This window comes from Chelon labrosus, assembly GCF_963514085.1.
Source record: "Chelon labrosus genome assembly, chromosome: 24".
In the NCBI taxonomy this organism is placed as follows: Eukaryota; Metazoa; Chordata; class Actinopteri; order Mugiliformes; family Mugilidae; genus Chelon; species Chelon labrosus.
Genome location: NC_140357.1, coordinates 3,750,426 through 3,774,388, shown reverse-complemented (window position 1 = coordinate 3,774,388; position 23,963 = coordinate 3,750,426). Strand labels below are relative to the sequence as shown.

General features: G+C 37.9%; 3 protein-coding genes across 7 annotated transcripts; all 3 read left to right on the top strand.

Annotated features, from left to right (window-relative positions):
* The first annotated feature begins 131 nt into the window (after window positions 1-131).
* On the top strand, window positions 132-4,795 carry LOC311509376 (nectin-4-like). Of its 3 annotated transcripts, XM_084574561.1 has the most exons (13): window positions 132-584; window positions 1,115-1,162; window positions 1,248-1,586; window positions 1,716-2,024; window positions 2,105-2,143; window positions 2,216-2,306; window positions 2,453-2,500; window positions 3,026-3,076; window positions 3,276-3,335; window positions 3,584-3,637; window positions 3,984-4,034; window positions 4,191-4,220; window positions 4,468-4,795. In XM_084574561.1, exons 1-13 carry the CDS (start codon window positions 530-532, stop codon window positions 4,577-4,579), a joined length of 1,287 nt encoding a protein of 428 aa, XP_084430687.1. In that variant the 5' UTR covers window positions 132-529; the 3' UTR covers window positions 4,580-4,795. The 3 variants fall into 3 exon arrangements, with proteins under 3 accessions (XP_084430687.1, XP_084430689.1, XP_084430688.1); XM_084574563.1 differs by lacking the exon at window positions 1,115-1,162; XM_084574562.1 differs by lacking the exon at window positions 2,105-2,143.
* A 117-nt stretch (window positions 4,796-4,912) lies between these two features.
* LOC311509377 (OX-2 membrane glycoprotein-like) lies at window positions 4,913-13,504 on the top strand. Of its 2 annotated transcripts, none has more exons than XM_084574565.1 (11): window positions 4,913-5,088; window positions 9,661-9,999; window positions 10,129-10,437; window positions 10,630-10,723; window positions 10,859-10,912; window positions 11,481-11,531; window positions 11,749-11,808; window positions 12,056-12,109; window positions 12,455-12,505; window positions 12,664-12,693; window positions 12,941-13,504. In XM_084574565.1, the coding sequence occupies exons 1-11, from the start codon at window positions 5,034-5,036 to the stop codon at window positions 13,044-13,046; spliced, it is 1,203 nt and encodes a 400-aa protein (XP_084430691.1). In that variant the 5' UTR covers window positions 4,913-5,033; the 3' UTR covers window positions 13,047-13,504. The 2 variants fall into 2 exon arrangements, with proteins under 2 accessions (XP_084430691.1, XP_084430690.1); XM_084574564.1 differs by lacking the exon at window positions 4,913-5,088 and adding an exon at window positions 8,878-9,030.
* A 2,251-nt stretch (window positions 13,505-15,755) lies between these two features.
* Window positions 15,756-21,685, top strand: LOC311509378 (OX-2 membrane glycoprotein-like). Of its 2 annotated transcripts, XM_084574566.1 has the most exons (8): window positions 15,756-15,907; window positions 16,526-16,864; window positions 16,994-17,302; window positions 20,387-20,425; window positions 20,546-20,584; window positions 20,665-20,764; window positions 20,897-20,947; window positions 21,161-21,685. In XM_084574566.1, the coding sequence occupies exons 1-8, from the start codon at window positions 15,853-15,855 to the stop codon at window positions 21,279-21,281; spliced, it is 1,053 nt and encodes a 350-aa protein (XP_084430692.1). In that variant the 5' UTR covers window positions 15,756-15,852; the 3' UTR covers window positions 21,282-21,685. The 2 variants fall into 2 exon arrangements, with proteins under 2 accessions (XP_084430692.1, XP_084430693.1); XM_084574567.1 differs by lacking the exons at window positions 20,387-20,425; window positions 20,546-20,584; window positions 20,665-20,764; window positions 20,897-20,947; window positions 21,161-21,685 and adding exons at window positions 17,383-17,418; window positions 17,503-17,593; window positions 17,668-17,730; window positions 17,968-18,433 and having other exon boundaries at window positions 15,856-16,864.
* The last annotated feature ends 2,278 nt before the right edge of the window (window positions 21,686-23,963 follow it).

Genomic DNA, 23,963 nt, shown 5'->3' with positions numbered 1-23,963 from the left:
TCGGGTCGATTACGCTGTTTTCAACGATTAGAAAATAATTACTATGAACACATGATAGATTTCTGAATTCATTAAGGTGTCAACTTTCTTTATATGGAAAATTAAGCGTTTTTTTTTTGTTTGTTTTTTTGTTCTTGTTTTTCACAAAGCATGACTCATATTTTCTTGGTGACGTTTCAACCGTAAAAACAGATTTTAAAGACGATTTTAAAATTTTTCTTAACATCACAAATCCGTCTAAGATTACTCTAGATGGTGTTTTGGTTTATTACGGTGTGTTCTGAACGCCTTCTGGATTATGAGGGGTTATTATGGAGGTTGTTTTTTTTAGCACTTCCTGTTTAAAACTGAAAGAAGTCTGAAGCTGATACACCCGAAGGAATTAACTCACTTCGCTCTGACATTTATCAAAACGAGGTGTACACCGAGGACGCTCAGGAGTCATGAGCTGGAACGTGACATTTTAGAACAATAATAGAAATGGTGCTTCACTTTTCTGGTCGATATAAAGAGGTGTAGCTCTGCAACGATGACGCATAGTGCTGCCTTGTGTTTCTTCATAGCGTTTGGGATCTTTTCTAAAGGTGAGAGAGATGGATTCTTCTCTGTAATGCTACCACACTGGACATTTTTACTTAATTTCCTGGTTTGTTTGCGGCCACTTGTAGATTTTCTAGGACAGTCCGTAGCTTGATATTAGTCTCCTGTTCGGATCGCCCTGGAGAGAGTTAAGTTGCTGCAAATACAAAGACGGGTGTGTTCCAGTGGACATTGGACGATGGTTGTCTTGTTTTCAACACCGTCTTCAAACAAATAGCTTATCTAAAAATAAATACTTTAATTCTTTTGTAGGCGTGATCGGATTCTTTTTTATGTGTCACTGAAGTGATATGATCTGCTGAAAGAAAAACAGTCCCTTTTCCTGTTAGATCAGCTGGAAGCCAGGCAGACATGCTGCATTTAGACTTTTTGGAAGGACTTTTTTCCATTCAAATACATTTTCAGTCGTGTAACTGAATACATTGGACAGAAACTTCACAGATCAACGTTTCTATTACAAATTATGTTGTTAATGATTATGAATTTCAACTGAACTGATGTGTTGCATTTATAGAAAGATTTTCATCAGTCAAATCTTCCTGTTCAAAAGTCAGAGCATGCAGTATGTCCAAATATGGAACCATTTCTCTATAATACACAGACTTTTTTGTCCTATCAAGTATTTAACTTTCATTTTCTCTACACAGGTCTACCAGCTGTGATCCAGACACAGCAGACTGTGATGGCAGCAGTGGGAGACAAAGCCTATTTGAAGTGTCAGCTCATGGAAACTAAAGATGTCCTTCAAGTCACATGGCAGAAGATCTCACCTGCAGGACACTATAATGTTGCCACCTACAACAAGCCCTTTGGTCAAACAGTGAATCCAGGCTTCAAAGATAAAGTAGAGTTTGAAGATGCTGGACTTCAGTACAACTCCATAGTCATCAATAATGTGACGGAGCAGGATGAAGGCTGCTATCTCTGTTTGTTCAACTCCTACCCTGATGGAGCTCTGACAGGAAGAACATGTCTCCAAGTTTATGGTAAGAACCTGACTGCATTCCAGTTTGATGTTGTTTCATCATAACAGGTGACTCTTGATCCTCAGACAAACTCCCAGACTGGACACAACATGTTCATGGTGATATCTGTTCAATGTCTTTTCTTTGCAGAGCTGCATCAACCTGTTCTACATGTCAGAGGATCAAACTCTACTGAAGAGTTAGTTGTGTCCTGTTCAGCCACAGGTCGACCTGCTCCCACTGTAACACTGAGAGCTACACCACAAGACCACAACTTGACTCACTACAACAGCGTCAGTGTGTCCAACACCAACGGTACAGTCACTGTCACCACTACAGCTGTGCTGCCAGCTCTCCGTCTGAACTGCACACAGGTTGGATGTACAGTTGGAGTGCTCTCTGGTCCTCAGATAGAGGTGTTGGAGACGATTCCTGGGGTCCAACCGACGTCTGCTGATGGTGAGAAACACTTTCAGAGATCACACATTTACAGACTGATGATTACTTTGAGATCCTGATGTCTGGGTTTCTGTTTTCAGGTTTAGATGATCAGTCTGGATCTGATCACAGAGATTTCAGTCAGTCTGGGTTTGATTTGTGATCAGTTTATAAATGCTGTTCCATGTCACGTTTTTCCTCTTTTCTTGTAGACTTCTCTTGGATCATTGTATTGGTTGTGGTGACCTGTGGTTGTGTTGCTGCATTCTGCATTGTCTATGTTAAACGAAGCAAGGAAAACAGGTAATTTTCTCTTTAAGGTGTTTGTAATGTTTGCGTCTTGAAGTTAATATTTTTATGATTTATTTACTTTGTGAATCTACATAGAGAAACCCTTAAACAACTGATAAATGTTTAACTGTTATTAAATCCTTTTGTTTGTCACTCAGAGATAAGTTGGTCATCACACCTGGAACCTCAACCAATGATATTCAGCAGTGAGAATCTCTTTTCTTTCATCCTTCTCCTGGAGATTTTATTTAATCTGTCTTCTGTCTCTTATATATTATTACATTTATATCTTCTACTTTTTATTTAGCTGTCTCTGTGGCTGATTTAATGGTTACTGAACATGTCAACACATACTGATTGAAGTTAATATATTAGTAATTTACTGTGTTACGCTACAAAACCTTTAAATAACTGATATACATTTGGTAACTGTTCTTTAATCCTTCAGGCAGCCACAGTGTGATGCTCAGATAAATGAGGCGATTGATGGACTCCCTCAGTTGTTATTCTATAATTCTTCACTCTGTTGTAGATGACATTTTAGAAGCTGGCTTGTACAGCCCACTCAGCAGCTAACAAACAAAGAAATATAGCAACCAACCGAGAATAGATCATTTTAAATTGAATATCCTGTATGTCTTCCTGTAATGTAAGTGTCTTGACATTAATATGATTAACTGACTTTGTGAGGCTACACAGAAAAAACATACAACTGTTCTTAAATCCTTCAGTGTCTGTGACGTTAAGGAGGTCGATAAATCGGAAACTACAGCCAATCAGGAGTAAGACTCTGTTTCAGTCATTCCTTACCTGCAGAGTTATTAAGTCATTTACATTTTGTTGTCTTCATGGCTAATTTAATGGTTACTGAACATGTCAACACATTCTGATTGAAGTTAATATTTTAGTAATTTACTGTGTTACGCTACAAAACCTTTAAATAACTGATATACATTTGTTAACTGTTCTTAAATCCTTCAGTTTGTCACTCAGCGATGCATTAGTCATCACACCTGAAACCTCAACCAATGACACTCAGCAGTAAGACTCTCTTTTCTTTCATCCTTCCCCTGGAGATTTTATTTAATCTGTCTTCAGTCTCTTGTATATCATTACATTTATATCTTCTACTTTTTATTTCATTGTCTTTATGGCTGATATAATGGTTACTGTACATGTCAACACATTCTATTTGAAGTTAATATATTAATAATTTACCGTGTTACGCTACATAGACAAAACATTTAAATAACTGATTTACATTTGTTAACTGTTCTTAAATCCTTCAGGCAGCAGCACTGTGACCTTCAGATGGATGGCGCGCTTGATGGACTCGATCAGCTGTAAGATATTTTTTGTTAATTCTATAATTCTTCACTCTGTTGTAGATTACATTTTAGAGCTACTTTTTAATCTTCTCCTTTGCTAATCTGATGGTTACTGCATATGTCAACCAGATTCTGATATCACTTTGCTCTGTTAGAATACTTGATGTGTCACTTGGTTCATTTAATCGTTTGTGCTGCTGCATCCATCACTGTCCAGCTTAAAGAAAGAAACAAGAATAGATCATTTTAAATTGAATATCCTGTATGTCTTCCTGTAATGTAAGTGTCTTAACATTAATATGATTAATTGACTTTGTGAGGCTACACAGAAACAACATATAACTGTTCTTAAATCCTTCAGTCTCTGTGATGGTAAGGAGGATGATACATCAGAAGCTACAACCATTGAGGGGTAAGACTCTGTCAATCATTCTTTACCTGCAGAGTTATTTAATCTTTCACATTTATGTCTTCTGCGTTTTATTTTTCCTTCTTTGTGGCTTATATGATGCTGACTGCATATGTCAACACCGTCTGATACATTCATTACATTCTGTTGGTCACACAGGGTTACAGTGCCTGAATCACCCATTAAGAGGTAAGACTCTCTTTATTCTGTCATTCTTCACCTGCAGAGTTATTTGAACACTTCACCTCTCTCTTGGAGATGGTCACATTTGAGATCTATTTTTTTATTCTGCTCTCCTGGCTAATGATATGGTTACAGCATATTTAAAGCTAATTCTGATACCTATAACTTTGCTCTCTTCAGAATAATTTAATTGTGTGATATTGATTGAATGATGAAACATACGGAATGAAACATGTTTTGTTTTTGTTTTAAGGACTATGGTACCTGTATGCTATGTTGGTGACCTCAGACAGCGTGGACGTAAGAAGGCTGAAGAAAAGAATCCAAATCCGTCACCTTCAACCGAAGAACTTAAATCAATGTAGTTTTGATGGTTACATTTTAAGCATTAAATTATTGTTTTTTTCTTATCATTTCTGGCCATCTGTTATGAGTTTCTATATTTTCAAAAAAGTTATTTCCACATGTTTTGTTTTTATGTTTCTGTAATAACATTTTTTTTTTGTGTACATCTGTAACAGGATTTATTCTGTTTTATTCAGATTAATTGTTGAATTGTGCATTTTAAATAAACACATGAAAGTTTACATTTCTCACTATTTACTGTTGTTGTTCATTATATGGATTTATTTATTTATTTATTTATTTTTTATTTGGAGCACTTCCTGTTTAAAGCTGGAACCAGTCTGACAACCTGATACACCTGAATGAATTGACTCAGTTCGCTTTGTCCTTTATGGAAACGAAAGCATTTTAGGACAATAGCAGTAATGGTGCTTCAGTTTTCTGGTAGATGCAGAGAGGTGTAGCTCTGCAACAATGACGGATGGTGCTGCCTTGTGTTTCTTCTCAGTGTCGGGGATCTTTTCTAAAGGTGAGAGAGACGGATTCTTTTCTGTTTCTATTTAACTTCCTGGTTTGTTTGCGGCTACTTTTAGATCTCTGATTTTCTAGAATAACCTGTAGTTTGATTTAAAATGGTTAAAAGCCTAACACATTACAACGAGGTCTTCTAAGTAACACGTGCCTTATCTGAAAAGAAATATGTTCATTCTTCTGTAGGTGTGACCAGATTTCTTTTCATTGCACTGAAGTGAGAATGTCTGCTGAATGAAAACTAGGCCTTTTTCCTGATCGATCAAACTGGTTTATGTGATAACGTCACAGTATAAATAGTTACATTTATAGAAAGTCAAATGTTCTTAAGGCTGGACATGCTGTCTGTCACATACTGAACTCTCTCTCTATAATACATAGACTTTGTTGTACTATCAAGTATTTCATTTTCATTTCCTCCATGCAGGTCTAACAGCTGCCTCTTTAAAGTGTCAGCTCATGGAAACTAAAGATGTTCGTAAAGTCTCATGGCAGAAGATTTTACCTGATATGGAGACAAATGTTGTCTGCTACGACAAATACTTTAACCAAAGACTGAATCCTGCCTTGTGTAACTGTGTTATGATCATGAATTTTATGTAAAACTATGTGTTGTGATGGAGATGACGTTGCGTGGTGGAAAGACAGAACATGTTGGTTCATTTTCATTCTTGGTTGTCTCCTTCTTTCTCGTTGTTATCCTACTGTTGTCATCACGCTCCAGAAATTATGTAATTTTTTTTGCAGATTTTGTTGCATTGCAATTTTAAGGCATACTCGAGTTTGAGTGGTTGTTGTCACATTTGTTTTCATCAGCTTAGGAGAGGACCCAATCTCCTTTTTGGCACGGCAGAGCAGGCGTTATTTCTTCAGCAGCTTACCTGCTAGAACTTTAGAGATCACTTGCCGAGCTTTAGCAGTGTGCATATTTTGGTATTTCTTTTTTAATCTCTAAAATAATTGTGTTCTGAAACAGGAGAGCTTTGTTCTTTGCTTCATCTGTTGTTTTGTTGTGAGCTCAGGGGAATCGGCTATATCCATTTTCTTCTGAAGTCAGTCACACCTTTTCTTGTATTTTTCCACCTTCCGTAAAGTATCTTAAAGCTTCACAGTAGTTGCGTAAAGATCTCCTGTTGACCTTTGCCCTTGTCTTTGCAACCTTGTTCCTCCCTCTTCTTTGCGTACAGTTTTTATATGCAGGCAGGTGAGGTGTTTCAGGTGGCGCAGTGGAGCTGTACTCGTTGCCCATTGAGACATATACTGGGTCTAGGTCCGGGGGAGAAACACTTACAAAGACCACACATTTGAGATCCTGATGTCTCACTTTCTTGCTCCAGGTTTGGTCTGAATCACAAGCTGCTGTAAATATAGAGCCAAAACTACAATATCTGTGAATATACACACTACCAGTCAAAAGTTTTAGAACACCACACTTTTTCCAGTTTTTACTGAAAATTATTCAGTTTAGTGTCTCATTGTACTCTGAAATGAAAGCATAGAACAAATAAGCAACTTGAGTTGAAAAAGAAATCATGGTATCAATTTATAGACCAAAATGTATTCTAAACTTTTGACTCATCAAAGTAGCCGCCTTTGTCAGATATAACAGCTGAACACACTCGTGGCATTCTTTCTACAATAGAAATCAAATATTCTTCAGGAAGTTCCTCCCAAGTCTGTTGCAGAAGTTCCCATAAATGTTTGGCACTTGTAGGTTGCTTGGCTTTCACTCTTCTGTCCAGTTCATCCCCAACCAGCTCGATGGGGTTTGAGTCTGGAGACTGTGCTGGCCACTCCATGTTTTCAAGCTTACCATCTTGTTCTTTTTTCCTGAGGTAGTTCTGGCATAGCTTGGACTTGTGTTTTGGGTCATTATCTTGCTGTAGGATGAACTCTGACCAACTAGGCGCGTACCAGAGGGTATTGCATGGCGCTGCAGAATGCTGTGGTAGCCGTTTTGGTTCAGGGTGCCTCTCACTCTGTACAAGTCGCCGACCCTGGATCCAGCAAAACAGCCCCAGACCATCACACTTCCTCCTCCATGTTTGACAGTTGATGTCACACACTGTGGAACCATCCTCTCGCCTACTCGACGGCGTACAAAGATCCTGCGTGATGAACCGCAGATTTGAAATTTTGATTCATCAGTCCATAATACCTTCTTCCAGTCTTCAGTAGTCCAATGGCGGTGTTTCATGGCCCAGGTGAGCCTCTGTCTTATTCTGACATCTTAGCAATGGCTTTCTTGCTGCAACTCGTCCTGTCAAACCTGCAGCTCTAAGTCTTCTCTTCACAGCTGAAACTGAGACTTGCTTACTACGACCACTATTAAGCTGTGCTTGAAGCTGTCGTCCTGTGAGCCGCCTATCACGCAAGCTGTTAACTCTCAGAAACTTGTCCTCTGATTCAGTTGTGGCTTTGGGTCTGCCAGACCTCTTCCTGTCAGAGTTTCCCCCAGTTTCTGAGTGCCTTTTGATGGTGAAGAAAACTGTACTCACTGACACCTTGACTTTCTTTGCAACTTCCCTGTAGGAAAGACCTACATTTTTAAGTGTTATGATGGTCCGTCTCTCTTCCATTGTTGATTGCCTTTTTCTCCCCATTTTTGTAGCAACACACTACTTTCTACAGTACAATACTGTTCACCTGATGCTCATGAGGGTCTGGTACCACAGCGTGTTCCAACACTGCTTTTATGCAGGCAGAGGGGGTTGTAGATAGATAGATAGATAGATAGATAGATAGATAGATAGATAGATAGATAGATAACTTTATTGATCCCTTTGATCCCGACCAAGAACCAAGTAACCAAGAAAAGTTGGAACACTGATTCAACCTTCATTGCTGCAGAACAGCTTTAAATTGTTAACCCACTTCGTATTCCCTGAAAGAGGCCTTTTTGTATAATTCTGAAATGTACATTATTTTTTAGTTTTGGGTAACCAAACCTTTTTTTTTTTACCTCTGGCTGTTCAGTACTTACCTTTGTACCATTTTAAGCTATTCACTGGACTTGCACAACTTGAATTGCAATAAATAACTGGAAAAATTAGGCTGTTCTAAAACTTTTGACTGGTTGTGTGTATACACAAAACGGGATGGCTGCCAAACAAGACTTGTCCTTTTTGGAAGTCTTGTTTGGCAGCCAGTTCAATGAAAACTTGTTGAGTTTTAAGCAAATGTAAGATGCTGTAAAATGTATATTACAATACTGCTAAAAACCTTTGTAATGCTCCAATGAAACGTCCTTATTGTGTACATGGAATTTATTCCCAACTCTGACTCAACATGTGCTGCAGAAACTCAGCTGTTGCATCACATGGCCACAAGATGTCGTTGTTGATCTACATTTGCCGAATTATCGACCCACAGGGTTTAGTTTGTACTTTACTTTAATAAATTAATCAACATGGACATATGATATATTTCTGAATTAGTCCAGGTGTTGACTTTCTTTATGTGAAAAATTAAGGGTTTTTTGTTTTGTTTTGTTTTTTACAAAGCATGACTCACTGACATGTTGGTTTGTTGGTGTCATTTCAACCATAATTGTAAAGACGATTTTAAACGTGTTTCTAGTTTTTCTCAACATTACAAATACGTCCAAGATGACCTGAGATTGTGTATTAGCCTATTACGGTGTGTTCTGAATGCTCAGTGGATTATGAGGGGTTATTATGTAGGGGATTTTTATTTATTTATTTCGCAGCACTTCCTGTTTAAAACTGAAAGCAGTCTTACTACCTGAGACACCAGAAGGAATCAACTCACTTCGCTCTGACATTTATGAAAACAAGGTGTACACCGAGGACGCTGAGTCATGAGCTGGAAAGTAACATTTTTGGACAATAATAGAAATGGTGCTTCACTTTTCTGGTCGATGTAATGAAGGATGGTGCTGCCTTGTGTTTCTTCATAGCGTTTGGGATGTTTTCTAAAGGTGAGAGAGATGGAATATTTTCTGTAATGCTACCACACAGACATTTTTAATTTAACTTCCTGGTTTGTTTGCGGCCACTTTTAGACCTTAGACCTTTAGACCTTGATTTGAAATGGTTAAAACCTTAACACATTTCAACAAGGTCTTCAAAGTAACACTTGGCCTATCTGAAAGTAAATATTTTCACTCCTCTGTAGGTGTGACCAGATTTTTTTCAGTGCACTGAAGTCAGTATCTCTGCTGTAAAACATGGCCCTTTTCCTGGTTGATCAAACCGGTTTACATGATAACTTCACAGTAAATTTTTTTTTTTACTTTTTGGAAGCCATGCAGACATGCTGCAACTTGACTTTTTTCAAGGGCTTTGTCGTTTCAAATACATTTTCAATAGTGTACTAAATGCCAACATTGGACAGAAACTCCACAGATCAACATTTCTAATAAAAATTATGTTGTTAATGATTATGAATTTAAACTGAATGGATGTGTTGCATTTATAGAAAGATTTTCATAAGTCAAATGTCTTTTTCAAATGTCTGGGCATGCAGTATGTAAAAATACGGAACCCTCTCTCTATAAAACAGACTTTGTTGTACTATCAGGTATTTCATTTTCATTTCCTCCATGCAGGTCTAACAGCTGTGATCCAGACACAGCAGACTGTGATGGCAGCAGTGGGAGACAAAGCCTCTTTAAAGTGTCAGCTCATGGAAACTAAAGATGTCCTTCAAGTCACATGGCAGAAGTTCTCACCTGCAGGACACTATAATGTTGCCATCTACAACAAACCCTTTGGCCAAAGAGTGAATCCTGGCTTCAAAGATAAAGTAGAGTTTGAAGATGCTGGACTTCAGAGCAGCTCCATAGTCATCAGTAATGTGACGGAGCAGGATGAAGGCTGCTATCACTGTTTGTTCAACTCCTTCCCTGAAGGAGCTCTGAGAGGAGAGACATGTCTCCAAGTTTATGGTAAGAACCTGACTCCATTCCAGTTTGATGTTGTTTCATCATAACAGGTGACTCTTGATCCTCAGACAAACTACCAGACTGGACACAACATGTTCATGGTGATATCTGTTCAATGTGTTTTCTTTGCAGAGCTGCATCAACCTGTTCTACATGTCAGAGGATCAAACTCTACTGAAGAGTTAGTTGTGTCCTGTTCAGCCACAGGTCGACCTGCTCCCACTGTAACACTGAGAGCTACACCACAAGACCACAACTTGACTCACTACAACAGCGTCAGTGTGTCCAACACCAACGGTACAGTCACTGTCACCACTACAGCTGTGCTGTCAGCTCTCCATCTAAACTGCACTCAGGTTGGATGTACAGTTGGAGTGCTCTCTGGTCCTCAGATAGAGGTGTTGGAGACGATTCCTGGGCTCGAACCGACGTCTGCTGATGGTGAGAAACACTTTCAGAGATCACACATTTACATGATTACTTTGAGATCCTGATGTCTGGGTTTCTGTTTTCAGATTTAGATGATCAATCTGGATCTGATCACAGAGATTTCTGTCAGTCTGGATTCATGTTTGATTTGTGATCAACTTATAAATACAATTCCATGTCACATTTTTCCTCTTTTTCTTGTAGACTTCACTTGGATCTTTATATCATTAGTGGTGGCCTGTGGTTGTGTTGCTGCATTCTGCATCATTTTCCATGTTAAACAAAGAAACAAGAAAAGGTAATTTTTTTCTTCAAGGTGTTTGTAATGTTTACATCTTGAAGTTAATATTTTTATGATTTATTGACTTTGTGAGGCTACACAGTCAAATCCATAAATAACTGATGAATGTTTAACTGTTCTTAAATCCTTCAGTCAACCACGCTATGATGCTCGGATAGATAAGACGCTTGATGCACTCAATAAGCTGTAAGATATTTTTTGTTAATTCTATAATTCTTCAGTCTCTCTTGTAGATTACATTTTAGATCTACTTTTTAATCTTCTCCTTTGCTAGCTAATCTGATGATTACTGCATATGTCAACCAGATTCTAATATCACTCTGCTCTGTTAGAATATTTGATGTGTCACTTGGTTCATTTTATCATTTTATTGGTATATTTTGTGCTGCTGCATCCATCACTGTCCAGATTAAACAAAGAAACAAGCATTCATTAATACACAGGATTAGATGTTACAATCCCTTGTGCTAAGGTCCCAGGCAAAACACATTTAGAGGCCCTGTCCAACTGAGAAACTCTTAACAAACCTACCATCAATCCGTTGTGAGATATCAACTAAACAAATGATGCTGGCTTGTACAGCCCGCCCAGCAGCTAATCAAACAAAGAATTATAGCAACCAACTGAGAATAGATCATTTTAAATTGAATATCCTGTATGTCTTCCTGTAATGTAAGTGTCTTGACATGAATATGATTAATTGACTTTGTGAGGCTACACAGAAACAACATTTAACTGTTCTTAAATCTTTCAGTGTCTGCAACGTTAAGGAGGTCGATAAATCGGAAACTACAGCCAATCAGGAGTAAGACTCTGTTACAGTCATTCCTTACCTGCAGAGTTATTTAATCTTTTGCATTTGTATCTTCTACTTTTTATTTAATTCTCTTAATGGCTGATATAATGGTTACTGAACATGTCAACACATTCAGATTGAAGTCAATATATTAGTAGTTTACTGTGTTACGCTACAACCTTTAAATAACTGATATACATTTGTTAACTGTTCTTAAATCCTTCAGTTTGTCACTCAGCGATGCAGTAGACATCACACATGAAACCTCAACCAATGACATTCAGCAGTAAGACTCTCTTTTCTTTCATCCTTCTCCTGGAGAGTTATTTAATCTGTCTTCAGTCTCTTTTATATTATTACATTTATATCTTCTACTTTTTATTTCGTTGTCTTAATGGCTGATATAATGTTTACTGAACATGTCAACGCATTCTGATTGAAGTTAATATATTAATAATTTACTGTGTTACGCTACATAGACAAAACCTTTAAATAACTGATATACATTTGTTAACTGTTCTTAAATCCTTCAGGCAGCAGCACTGTGACCTTCAAATGGATGACGCGCTTGATGGACTCGATCAGCTGTAAGATATTTTTTATTCTGTCAGTCTTCACTCTCTGTTGCAGATTACATTTTAGATCTACTTTTTAATCTTCTCCTTTACTGGCTAATCTGATGGTTACCGCATATGTCAACCAGATTCTGATATCACTTTACTTTAGAATACTTGATGTGTTACTTGGTTCATTTAATCGTTTGTGCTGCTGCATCCATCACTGTCCAGATTAAACTAAGAAACAAGAATAGATCATTTTAGATTGAATATCCTGTATGTCTTCCTGTAATGTAAGTGTCTTGACATTAATATGATTAACTGACTTTGTGAGGCTACACAGAAACAATATATAACTGTTCTTAAATCCTTCAGTCTCTGTGATGGTAAGGAGGATGATACATCAGAAGCTACAACCATTGAGGGGTAAGACTCTGTTTCAATCATTCTTTACCTGCAGAGTTATTTAATCTTTCACATTTATGTCAACTGCGTTTAATTTTTCCTTCTTTGTGGCTTATATGATGCTGACTGCATATGTCAACACCGTCTGATTCATTCATTACATTCTGTTGGTCACACAGGGTTACAGTTCCTGAATCACCCGTTAAGAAGTAAGACTCTCTTTATTCTGTCATTCTTCACCTGCAGAGTTATTTGAACACTTCACCTCTCTCTTGGAGATGGTCACATTTGAGATCTATTTTTTTATTCTGCTCTCCTGGCTAATGATATGGTTACAGCATATTTAAAGCTAATTCTGATACCTATAACTTTGCTCTCTTCAGAATGATTTAATTGTGTGATATTGATTGAATGATGAAACATACGGAATGCAACGTGTTTTGTTTTTGTTTTAAGGACCATGGTACCTGTATGCTATGTTGCCACATGGCGTGGACGTAAGAAGGCTGAAGAAAACAAACCAAATCCGTCACCTTCAGCCGAAAAACTTAAATCAATGTAGTTTTGATGGTTACATTTTAAGCATCAAATTATTATTTTTTTCTTATAATATCTTACCATCTGTTATGAGTTTCTATATTTTCAAAAAGTTATTTCCACATGTTTTCTGTAATAACAACCTTTTTTGTGTGTACATCTGTAACAGGATTTATTCTGTTTCATTCAGATTAATTGTTGAATTCTGCATTTTAAATAAATATATGACAGTTTACATTTCTCACTATTTACTGTTGTTGTTCATTATATGGATTTTTTTTTCTCTTTCTTTCTTTTTTGGAGCACTTCCTGTTTAAAGCTGGAACCAGTCTGACAACCTGATACACCTGAATGAATTGACTCAGTTCGCTTTGTCCTTTATGGAAACGAAAGCATTTTAGGACAATAGCAGTAATGGTGCTTCAGTTTTCTGGTAGATGCAGAGAGGTGTAGCTCTGCAACAATGACGGATGGTGCTGCCTTGTGTTTCTTCTCAGTGTCGGGAATCTTTTCTAAAGGTGAGAGACACAGATTCTTTTCTGTTTCTATTTAACTTCCTGGTTTGTTTGCGGCTACTTTTAGATCTCTGATTTTCTAGAATAACCTGTAGTTTGATTTAAAATGGTTAAAAGCCTAACACATTACAACGAGGTCTTCTAAGTAACACGTGCCTTATCTGAAAAGAAATATGTTCATTCTTCTGTCGGTGTGACCAGATTTCTTTTCATTGCACTGAAGTGAGAATGTCTGCTGAATGAAAACTAGGCCTTTTTTCCTGGTTGATCAAACTGGTTTATGTGATAACGTCACAGTATAAATAGTTACATTTATAGAAAGTCAAATGTTCTTAAGGCTGGACATGCTGTCTGTCACATACTGAACCCTCTCTCTATAGAACATAGACTTTGTTGTACTATCAAGTATTTCATTTTCATTTCCTCCATGCAGGTCTAAACAGCTGCCTCTTTAAAGTGTCAGCTCATGGAAACTAAAGATGTTCGTAAAGTCTCATGGCAGGAGATTTTACCCGATAGGGAGACAAATGTTGTCTGCCACGACAAATACTTTAACCAAAGACTGAATCCCGCCTTGTGTAACTGTGTTATTATTATGAATTTTATGTAAAAATATGTGTTGTGATGGAGATGACTTTGTGTGGTGGAAAAGACAGCACATGTTGGTTCATTTTTATTCTTGCTTGTCTCCTTCTTTCTCGTTGTCATCCTATTGTTGTCATCATGCTCCAGAAATTATGTAATTTGTTTTGCAGATTTTGTTGCATTGCGATTTTAAGGCATACTCGAGTTTGAGTGGTTGTTGTCACATTTGTTTTCATCATCTTAGGTGAGAACTCAATCCTCTTTTTGGCACGGCAGAGCAGGCGCTATTTCTTCAGCAGCTTACCTGCTAGAACTTTAGAGATCACTTGCCGATCTTTACCAGTGTGCATATTTTAGTATTTCTTTTTTAATCTGTGAAATAATTGTGTTCTGAAACAGGAGAGCTTTGTTCTTTGCTTCATCTGTTGTTTTGTTGTGAGCTCAGGGGAATCGGCTATATCCATTTTTTTCTGAAGTCAGTCTGTATTTTTCCACCTTCCGTAAAGTATCTTAAAGCTTCACAGTAGTTGCGTAAAGATCTCTTGTAGACCTTTGCCCTTGTCTTTGCAACCTTGTTCCTCCCTCTTCTTTGCGTACAGTTGTTATATGCAGGCAGGTGAGGTGTTTCAGGTGGCGCAGTGGAGCTGTACTTGCCCATTGAGACATATACTGGGTCTGGGTCTGGGACTGGGTGAGAAACACTTTCAAAGACCACACATTTGAGATCCTGTGTCTCACTTTCTTGCTCCAGGTTTAGTCCGAATCACAAGCTGCTGTAAATATAGAGTCAAAACTACAATATCTGTAAATATATACACAAAACTGGATGTTGTGTCTTGTTTGGCAGCCAGTTCAATGAATGTTGTTGATATCACTGCTGCGACTTCAAATGCTGCAAAAACATCTATAATACACCAATGAAACGTCATAATTATGTATTTATATGGACACACTCTGACTCAACATGTGCTACAGAAACTCAGCTGATGTTGCATCACATGGCCACAAGATGTCAATGTTGACTCACATTTGCCGAATTATCAACCAACAGAGTTTAGTTTAAGAATCAACTTCTCCACTTCCACAGTCACATATTAATATTTGTCACCTAGTTGTAGGTTCAGTTAACAGATTCAACGTATCTTTGTTGTACATGTTTGGTTTTTAATTCCCAACCCATCAAATTTCTCGTAGGCTACACATTGAATTCAGTCACACCGAGTCTTGGGATCACGCTGTTTTCAACTGTAACAAATGAATCAACATGGACATATGATACATTTCTGAATTCGTCAAGGTGTTGACTTTCTTTATGTGGAAAATTACGTTTGTTTTTTTTGTTTTTTTTTCACAAAGCTTTACTCGCTGACATGTTGGTTTGTTGGTGTCATTACAAAGACGATTTTAAACGTGTTTCTAGTTTTTCTTAACATTACAAATACGTCCAAGATTACCTGAGATTGTGTATTAGCCTATTACGGTGTGTTTTGAATGCTCGATTGATTATCAGGAGTTATTATGTAGTTTTTTTTCTTTTCTCTTTTTTTCGCAGCACTTCCTGTTTAAAACTGAAAGCAGTCTTACTACCTGAGACACCTGAAGGAATTAACTCACTTCGCTCTGACATTTATGAAAACAAGGTGTACACCGAGGACGCTCAGGAGTCATGAGCTGGAAAGTAACATTTTAGGACAATAATAGTAATGGTGCTTCACTTTTCTGGTCGATGTAATGAAGGATGCTGCTGTCTTGTGTTTCTTCATAGCATGTGGGATCTTTTCTAAAGGTGAGAGAGATTGATTCTTTTCTGTAATTCTACCACACAGACATTTTTTTTTTTTATTTAACTTCCTGGTTTGTTTGCGGCCACTTTTAGACCTTAGACCTTTAGACCTTGATTTGAAATGGTTAAAACCTTAATGCATTTTAACAAGGTCTTCAAAGTAACACTTGGCTTGTCTGAAAGTAAATATTTTCATTATTCTGTAGGTGTGACCAGATTCTTTTCAGTGCACTGAAGTCAGATCTCTGCTGTAAAACACGGCCCTTTTCCTGGTTGATCGAACCAGTTTACATGATAACTTCACAGTAAAAATAGTTATTTACTTTTTGGAAGCCATGCAGACATACTGCAACTTTTTTCAAGGGCTTTGTCCATTCAAATACATTTTCAATAGTGTAAATGGCAACATTGGACAGAAACTCCACAGATGAACGTTTTTAAGACACATGATGTTGTTAACGATTATGAATTTAAACTGAATGGATGTGTTGTATTTATAGAAAGATTTTCATAAGTCAGATGTCTTTTTCAAATGTCTGGGCATGCAGTATGTAAAAATATGGAACCCTCTCTCTATAAAATATAGAGTTTGTTGTCCTATCAAGTATTTCCTACTTCCAGGTCTACCAGCTGTGATCCAGACACAGCAGACTGTGATGGCAGCAGTGGGAGACAAAGCCTCTTTAAAGTGTCAGCTCATGGAAACTAAAGATGTCCATCAAGTCACATGGCTGAAGTTCTCACCTGGAGGAGACTATAATGTTGCCACCTCCAACAAAATCTTTGGTCAAACAGTGAATCCTGGCTTCAAAGATAAAGTAGAGTTTGAAGATGCTGGACTTCAGAACAACTCCATAGTCATCAATAATGTGACGGAGCAGGATGAAGGCTGCTATCTCTGTTTGTTTAACTCCTACCCTGAAGGAGCTCTGACAGGAAGAACATGTCTCCAAGTTTATGGTAAGAACCTGACTGCATTCCAGTTTGATGTTGTTTCATCATAACAGGTGACTCTTGATCCTCAGACAAACTACCAGACTGGACACAACATGTTCATGGTGATATCTGTTCAATGTCTTTTCTTTGCAGAGCTGCATCAACCTGTTCTACATGTCAGAGGATCAAACTGTACTGAAGAGTTAGTTGTGTCCTGTTCAGCCACAGGTCGACCTGCTCCCACTGTAACACTGAGAGCTACACCACAAGACCACAACTTGACTCACTACAACAGCGTCAGTGTGTCCAACACCAACGGTACAGTCACTGTCACCACTACAGCTGTGCTGTCAGCTCTCCATCTAAACAGCACACAGGTTGGATGTACAGTTGGAGTGCTCTCTGGTCCTCAGATAGAGGTGTTGGAGACGATTCCTGGGCTCAAACCGACGTCTGCTGATGGTGAGAAACACTTTTGGAGATCACACATTTATAGACTGATGATTACTTTGAGATCCTGATGGCTGGGTTTCTGTTTTCAGATTTGGACGAAGCAGTTAATGTTCATGTGGTCTCAAGTTAGTATTTCTATTCATTCTGTTGTTACTTTATTATCATTGTTGGTTATATCCTATCAATATTTGTTGCTCTTTCTCTCATAGGAAGACATTTATTCATCATAGTCTCTGTGTTGCTGACCATTGGTCTTGCTGCAGTGATCGCTGTCAAGCTTAGAAGAGAAACTCATAACAGGTACGTCTTTCAAACAGTTTCATTGTTGTGTCTCAATCAGCTGATCAATGTTTAACTGTTCGTAAACCTTTCAGTCGGGAACGCGAGGAGCCTCAGAGGGATAAGATGTCTGAAAGTACAACCAAAGATACTCAGAAGTAAGGCCATTGTTATTCCTTCTCCTGCAGAGTTATTTCATTATCCTTCACTCTCCTGCACATTGTCACGTTTTTAGATCTTGCCTCTATAGCTACTTTTTATTCTTCCTGTTTCCTGGCTAATCTGACAGTTAATGCATATATCAAGCAAATTCAGATTTTTGATTATGTCACATTGGCTGCGTAATAAAGCTTATTATGTTATTTTTGTTTTCTTTTTTTACTTTTCATTTCAAGAACTGAAGAGGACAAAGAATGGACACCTGAGAGAAATCAAGATAGCAATGAACCAGATCCAGCACACCCAGCAGTAAGAACACTTGTCTTTGACGAAGACTTCTGATGCTGATGCTGAGGCCGTTGAACCTGAACAAATGTGCGTCAAGTCTTGAGACACCAACTTGGACTTGAGAAGCAGCAGTGACACTTTCATGTACAGGTTCATGGATAATCATGATGATGATGTACAGTTTTCATATTATCATATTTTGTTCAGTGTTGTTATTTTTTGTATATATGCATTTTTTTATGTAAATGAATGTGTTTGTAATACTTGTATATATTTTTATGTTGGGAAATTGTGCAAAAAGTATAATAGCATACAAGCTGTATAAACATGTGATACTTTGTCTGTCTTGTTCTGAGGTAACATTTGACACCATGTGTTGACTTTAACATTGCTGACATTGGTTATTAAATATATTATCAAATGACTGACTGCTTCTGTGCTGTTTTTATTGATGAATTAAACAAAACAATAGTATTATTCATGTTCCTGCGTATATTACAACTGTTATCAACAACATCCATAAAGAACCAAAGAAACGACTTTGTTTTTCTTAATTTAATCTCAACTGTGATGCAGAAACTCGACTGAAATTGCACAACATGGCCACAAGAGGGCGGTGTTTACACAGATTTGTTGAGGAATGATTGAAAGACCACAGATTTTATATAAACAAGGGTGAAACTTTAGAGTTTATAGTAAGAATATTTATCATACTTTTGTAAAAACCATAAATAATTATGGAAAGGAAAGAAAACGTAGATTTTATCACGTTTTTCAAAATCTAGTAATATTAAACTGGATTATTTTGTCAGTGGACATCAAATTATGGAAGGTGAGACCTTTACTATTAAATAGATGTAAAACAAATTGGATTTATATCCAACACCCAGGTCTTTCGTGTTGTTTTCGACCTAAACACACAGCAACTGTAAACTATTTTAAATTAGCACGCATGCTCAGTACGCACTGCAATATGGGGTCAACCGTCAACAAAAGTGAAAGTGTTTTTTGTGAGGTTGAACCACTGCGCTGTCAACGTAGGGGACATTCAGAATTTAAGAGCTGAAAAATAACATTCTAGACCAAAATAATAAACCTTTATCGAGTAAGGTGTTCATCCGTGACCCATGTAACCACACTTTTATAACTCGTTTAGTTATCATTTATTCAAGAAACCTGTTATTTCACATGTTATCTTCATACTAACGCCCACATAGATAATGGTCTAATCCACACCTGAGTTAGCTGAAGATTTTGAATCTAGGCGGCATACGGTAACAATGGCAATCGTTGCAGCACGTTTATTTCTGCTGGTGGGCGTCTTTTCAAAAGGTGAGAAAGTCTTTTGTATTCTGTCTGTTAATCTTGGTTGGATCAATCAACATCAGGCTGCCCCTCATGTTTAAACAGTCTTGTATTTTAAACCCTGTTTTACTTGTACGGTGACCTTGGGTGCTTTGAAAGGCGCCTATAAATAAAATGTATTCTTATTATTTTCCTCCATGCAGGTCTAACTGATGTGATTCAAACACAGCAGACTGTGATGGCATCAGTGGGAGACAAAGCCTCTTTAAAGTGTCAACTCATGGAAACTAAAGATGTCATCCAAGTCACATGGCAGAGGATCTCAGCTGATGGAGAAAAGAATCTTGGCTCCTGTGACAAATACTTTGGTCAAACAGTGAATCCTGGCTTCAAAGATAAAGTAGAGTTTGAAGATGCTGGACTTCAGAGCAGCTCCATAGTCATCAATAATGTGACGGAGCAGGATGAAGGCTGCTATCACTGTTTGTTCAACTCCTACCCTGAAGGAGCTCTGACAGGAAGAACATGTCTCCAAGTTTATGGTAAGAACCTGACTGCATTACAGTTTGATGTTGTTTCATCATAACAGGTGACTCTTGGTCCTCAGAAAAAAACTACCAGACTGGACACAACATGTTCATGGTGATATCTGTTCAATGTCTTTTCTTTGCAGAGCTGCATCAACCTGTTCTACATGTCAGAGGATCAAACTCTACTGAAGAGTTAGTTGTGTCCTGTTCAGCCACAGGTCGACCTGCTCCCACTGTAACACTGAGAGCTACACCACAAGACCACAACTTGACTCACTACAACAGCGTCAGTGTGTCCAACACCAACGGTACAGTCACTGTCACCACTACAGCTGTGCTGTCAGCTCTCCATCTAAACAGCACACAGGTTGGATGTACAGTTGGAGTGCTCTCTGGTCCTCAGATAGAGGTGTTGGAGACCATTCCTGGGCTCAAACCGACGCCTGCTGATGGTGAGAAACACTTTCAGAGATCACACATTTATAGACTGATGATTACTTTGAGATCCTGATGTCTGGGTTTCTGTTTTCAGGTGTGTATGATCGATATGGATCCGATCACAGAGATTCCAGTAAGTTAATGTTTATGTGGTCTCAAGTTAGTATTTCTATTCACTCTGTTGTTACTTTATTATTATTGTTGATACTGATTATTATTTTGTGATTTTAAAATTTGAGTTTTCTCTTTATAGGTATTTCTAAGAAGTTGTCATCTAATCGAAGAGAGTCCAGTAAGTTTGTATTCCTGTTTGATTTCTAATCAAGTTGTAAATGTTGGTCCATGTCACATTTTTTCCTCTCTTTCTTGTAGGCGTCAGTTTCATCATTGTTTTGGTCGTGGTGTCCACGATGGTCTGTGGCTGTGTTGCTGTGTTCATCGTTGTCTGGCTTAAAAAAAGAAATATTCAGAGGTAATTTTAACTTTCAACTCAATATCTTGCATGTCTTCTTAAAATGTAAGTGTCTTGATGTTTTTGTGCTAAAGCTTCATTAAAAATAACTGATAAACGTTTGACTGAAATTTAAATCTTTCCGTCACTCAGTGACCTTGAGAAGACCAAAACCCCACTAAAGGCACCCCAAGACATTGAAGGGTAAGGAACATTCATCAGTACTGAACATATTTGTTATTTATTGATTCTTTGCAAGAAGATTAAATCTGTCATTTATTATTTTCTCTTCAGTTTGTCAACCCAAATGTCAGACTGTAGTTCTCTTAACTTATCACAGTCATCTTTCTGTACTTTGTACAGGAGTAATGTAATATTTAGAATGTGAATTAACCAATTCCTTGTTTTTGTCTGAAGGATCAAAACACCTTTAATCAAACAGGAGAGTGAGACGACCAGGATGCGAACATCGACGAGGAAAAGTCCAAAAGACGAGCTCCCAAGATCATCAAATTCAAAAGGAAAAAGGCTGTTTTAAGACTGTTGTTTTATCACCTCTCTTTCAGTTTTGTATACACTTTACTTTTTGCACCTGTCATTAAGAATAAATGAATAGAAATTTGGATTATTTGAAATCAAGGTAAATAAATAATAGATATTTCTTATTACTGGATTAAATACATGTTAAACAAAATGAAGAAATCACCAGAGAATCGAATATTATAATCGTGTTCCATTGCATTCACCATATCTGGCCTGAAAGAAAAACATTTTTTTTTCCTATTGTTTTAAATGGAAAGTAACATATAATTGCTTTATTTAAACAAAAGAAATTATTAGTAAGCGTGAACATACATTTTTAAAAAAGTTCCTATGAGATTAAGTCATTGTACATAATGTTATATGCTTTTGAGATATGTGCAATAAATTAAAAAAGCTACATTGCAGCTGCATGTTTTTTTTTTACATCAATAGACCTCTGTTACCATTACCCATATATTAATCAAAAACTGATTAGATGAATGAAAAATTAACCACAAAAAATAAACTTATGTTGTTTTTTATTTCTATTGTTGGCAGTCTATACATGCTTGCATTGTTGTAAGACAGCCAAGAAGCCATGGCAAATAGTTGAAATGAACCAACTGGGTGGAAAGCTTCAGTGCTTCATGAGTCTTCATTTGGCCATCATCTGAAGTGTGGTTATGGTAGATAACTTTACCTGGAAATCTGTTTTCTGACCAGCAAGTTAAGCTGGACATCCAAAACAGTCATGTTATTTCCTCCATGCAACTCAAACAGCTCAATATTATATACACTGCTGAAGATTCATAAAAATCCTCAAGGATCAACAGAGCCCATTTCTCATTTTAGTGATTTTTACGTTAAATTATTTATGCAAGAAAATAAAAATATACAGAATGGGATGTTGCCTCACAGCAAGAAGATTCCGGGTTTTATTCCATCGGCCGACAGGGCCTTTCTGTGTGGAATTTGCATGTTCCCCCTGTGTCTGCGTGGGTTGTGGGTACTTAGGTATTTAGGTTCATTGGTGATTCTAAACTGTCTGTAGGTGTGTGTATCTCTATATTAGCCCTGCGATTGACAGGCAACCTGTCCAGGGTGTACCCCGCCTCTTGCTGGATGACAGCTGGGATAGGCTGTTTTCAACAATTAAAAAAATAATTACAATGAACACATGATATATTTCTGAATTCCTTTGGGTGTCCACTTTCTTTATGTGGAAAATTAAGTGGTTTTTTTTTATTATTATTTATTGCTTTGTTTGTTTTTACAAAGCACGACATGTTCATGGTGATATCTGTTCAATGTCTTTTCTTTGCAGAGCTGCATCAACCTGTTCTACATGTCAGAGGATCAAACTCTACTGAAGAGTTAGTTGTGTCCTGTTCAGCCACAGGTCGACCTGCTCCCACTGTAACACTGAGAGCTACACCACAAGACCACAACTTGACTCACTACAACAGCGTCAGTGTGTCCAACACCAACGGTACAGTCACTGTCACCACTACAGCTGTGCTGTCAGCTCTCCATCTAAACAGCACACAGGTTGGATGTACAGGTGGAGTGCTCTCTGGTCCTCAGATAGAGGTGTTGGAGACGATTCCTGGGCTCAAACCGACGTCTGCTGATGGTGAGAAACACTTTCAGAGATCACACATTTATAGACTGATGATTACTGTGAGATCCTGATGTCTGGGTTTCTGTTTATAGGTTTGGACGATGAAGTTAATGTTCATGTGGTCTCAAGTTAGTATTTCTATTATTCTGTTGTTACTTAATTATCATTGTTGATTATATCTTATCAATGTTTGTTGCTCTTTCTTTCATAGGAGGACATTTATTCATCATAGTCTTTGAATTTGAATTGAACAGTGTAGCAGTAGATTAAATAAAAAAAGGTTACACCATCATCCACCTAAACTTGAGTGTCCTATCCTATTTTTAACGTAACAGGTACCAGACGAGTTATAAATCTGACCACTGTGTCAACCGTAGTATCATACCACAAGTGAGAGGCACACAACTAGTCACCACTAGTGTTGTAATGTCCTACCTGCTCCCTTACTGACAAACACGTCAGTTATTTTACAGCACTTTGCTGCATCTGTGGCCAGTACTTTTATCTTTTTAATTCTCTCCCTCTCTACTCCACCTTTCCTCTTGACCTGTTGACCTTGCTCTATTTTGCATATAGACCTAGGCTACAGGTGCGGGCGGGAGGCGGGGGCGCAACTTGGTGTGTGTATGTCTGCAGTGCTGTGACATACACACGGTCCTCAGAACCTCTTAAAAATAGAGGAGGAGGTGTGTTTGTGCGGTTTGTGCCCAATGTTGCTGCTCAGTCTGTGTGAGCTTAAGCGGGACAAATGTCCTAATGAGCCGCATGAAGGATTGTTTATTTAAAAATCAAGCAAGACCCCGACCTGACCATCGGCAATTGCCGGGCGGGCCAGTTCGACGGCCATGTCCCGGTGCTCCCGATGGCCAGTCCGCCACTGATTATATACATAGGAATGATGGTAAGGTGCAATATTGTCCATTAACATGACTAACATGGAGTTATCTGTTACAGAAAGGTGAGTTGTTGTACAGCTGGACTGAAAATGGTATGAATGAAGTAATTTAGTGTTCAGTGTGGGAGCAGAGCTGGATCAGTCTGTTAGAGAATGAGCTCTGCTGTCCCTCTGTTGTCTGG